This window comes from Equus quagga, unplaced genomic scaffold, assembly GCF_021613505.1.
Source record: "Equus quagga isolate Etosha38 unplaced genomic scaffold, UCLA_HA_Equagga_1.0 189232_RagTag, whole genome shotgun sequence".
In the NCBI taxonomy this organism is placed as follows: Eukaryota; Metazoa; Chordata; class Mammalia; order Perissodactyla; family Equidae; genus Equus; species Equus quagga.
In genome coordinates this window covers 1-1047 of record NW_025797835.1, presented here as the reverse complement: position 1 = coordinate 1047, position 1047 = coordinate 1, and the positions used below count along the sequence as shown (strand labels likewise).

At 49.1% G+C, this 1047-nt stretch overlaps 1 protein-coding gene across 2 annotated transcripts; it reads right to left on the bottom strand.

The window, feature by feature from the left end:
* On the bottom strand, positions 1–1041 carry LOC124233322 (leukocyte immunoglobulin-like receptor subfamily A member 3). Of its 2 annotated transcripts, none has more exons than XM_046650471.1 (3): positions 749–1041; positions 420–464; positions 1–98 (listed from the first exon to the last, which is right to left on the bottom strand). In XM_046650471.1, the coding sequence occupies exons 1-3, from the start codon at positions 1017–1019 to the stop codon at positions 10–12; spliced, it is 405 nt and encodes a 134-aa protein (XP_046506427.1). In that variant the 5' UTR covers positions 1020–1041; the 3' UTR covers positions 1–9. The 2 variants fall into 2 exon arrangements, 1 of the variants encoding a protein (XP_046506427.1); XR_006887033.1 differs by having other exon boundaries at positions 7–196.
* Positions 1042–1047: the final 6 nt, after the last annotated feature.

The following is a 1047-nucleotide window of genomic DNA, read 5'->3' as shown; positions in this document are numbered from 1 at the left end:
ATCAATGCTTTAGCTGGACACTGCCAGTCTCCAGGAGGGGACATGAGAATGGATGGGCTGAGGGTTCCTCACCTCTGTCCGGAAGCTGCAACCGGTCACTGGGGTGAGACCACACATAGAGGGCATTGCTGAAGACACCGTAGCATCCTAGACACTCTCAGGAATATTGGAAATGTGGATCAATGATGAATGACATCTATGGATAGTATTGATTTTATTTGCAATCCATAGGCTGTGTAACCTTCCGCTCATCCTTGTGGAGAGCAGTCCCTATTTCTGTTTGCTCCCTTTGCCTCAAGCCAGAACTCCTCTGGAAAATCTGGCTCTATTTCTGGCAAATAAGCCTTCTACTCCAAGTCTGAGAGAAGAGAAAATGGAAACTCCTCCTTTCAGTTTTCCACCTAAACTTGGTTACTCACCAGTTGAATGTTGGGGATTCATAGGGTCTCGATGGTCAGGAGTTTCTGCAAATGGAGATGAAATGTGGGTGGTTTTCTTTCTCTCTGCTCAGGGTCTCTTCCAGCCAGATTTCCAATAACTACACTGCTGTTCCCAGCCCTTGGGCATGTGGTAGGAGAGCAGCACTGGTGGTGAGGGGGAGTGAGTTCCTCTGAGCTTTTGTATAAACAGATGGTGCTGACACGGCCTTCCCACCCCACTGTCCTTCCTTTTCCCAGTCCCCGCTCTACCTGGACACTGTCAGCCTGCAGCAGGGGACCTGAGGATGGATGGGCTGGGGCTTCCTCACCTCTGACCTGAAGATGCAATGGGTCACTGGGGTGAGACCACACATAGGGGTCACGTTCAAAGAGTCCGTAGCATCTGTAGGTCCCAGTTTGTGTGGAGGAGACTTGATTCAAAAGGAAGACAGCCTCGTGATTACCACCCTGGTGTCTGATGAATTGGTTCTGGATGATGCGATCTCCATCTTCTTTGCTAAGAATAAATGCTTCAAACTTGAGTGTTGAGAAACATTGTAACTTCACATTCTCCCCGGAAGCCACTACAGTTCCAGTCATGCTTGAGAGGGACGGTTTCTCAAAAGCA

Coding starts and splice junctions, on each gene's coding strand:
- LOC124233322 (XM_046650471.1), bottom strand. CDS start 1,019: ATGACTGGAACTGTAGTGGCTTCCGGGGAGAATGTGAAGTTACAATGT. Junction 465..748: donor ATTGCATCTTCAGGTCAGAG/GTGAGGAAGCCC, acceptor CTCCATTTGCAG/AAACTCCTGACCATCGAGAC. Junction 99..419: donor GAATCCCCAACATTCAACTG/GTGAGTAACCAA, acceptor GTCTCACCCCAG/TGACCGGTTGCAGCTTCCGG.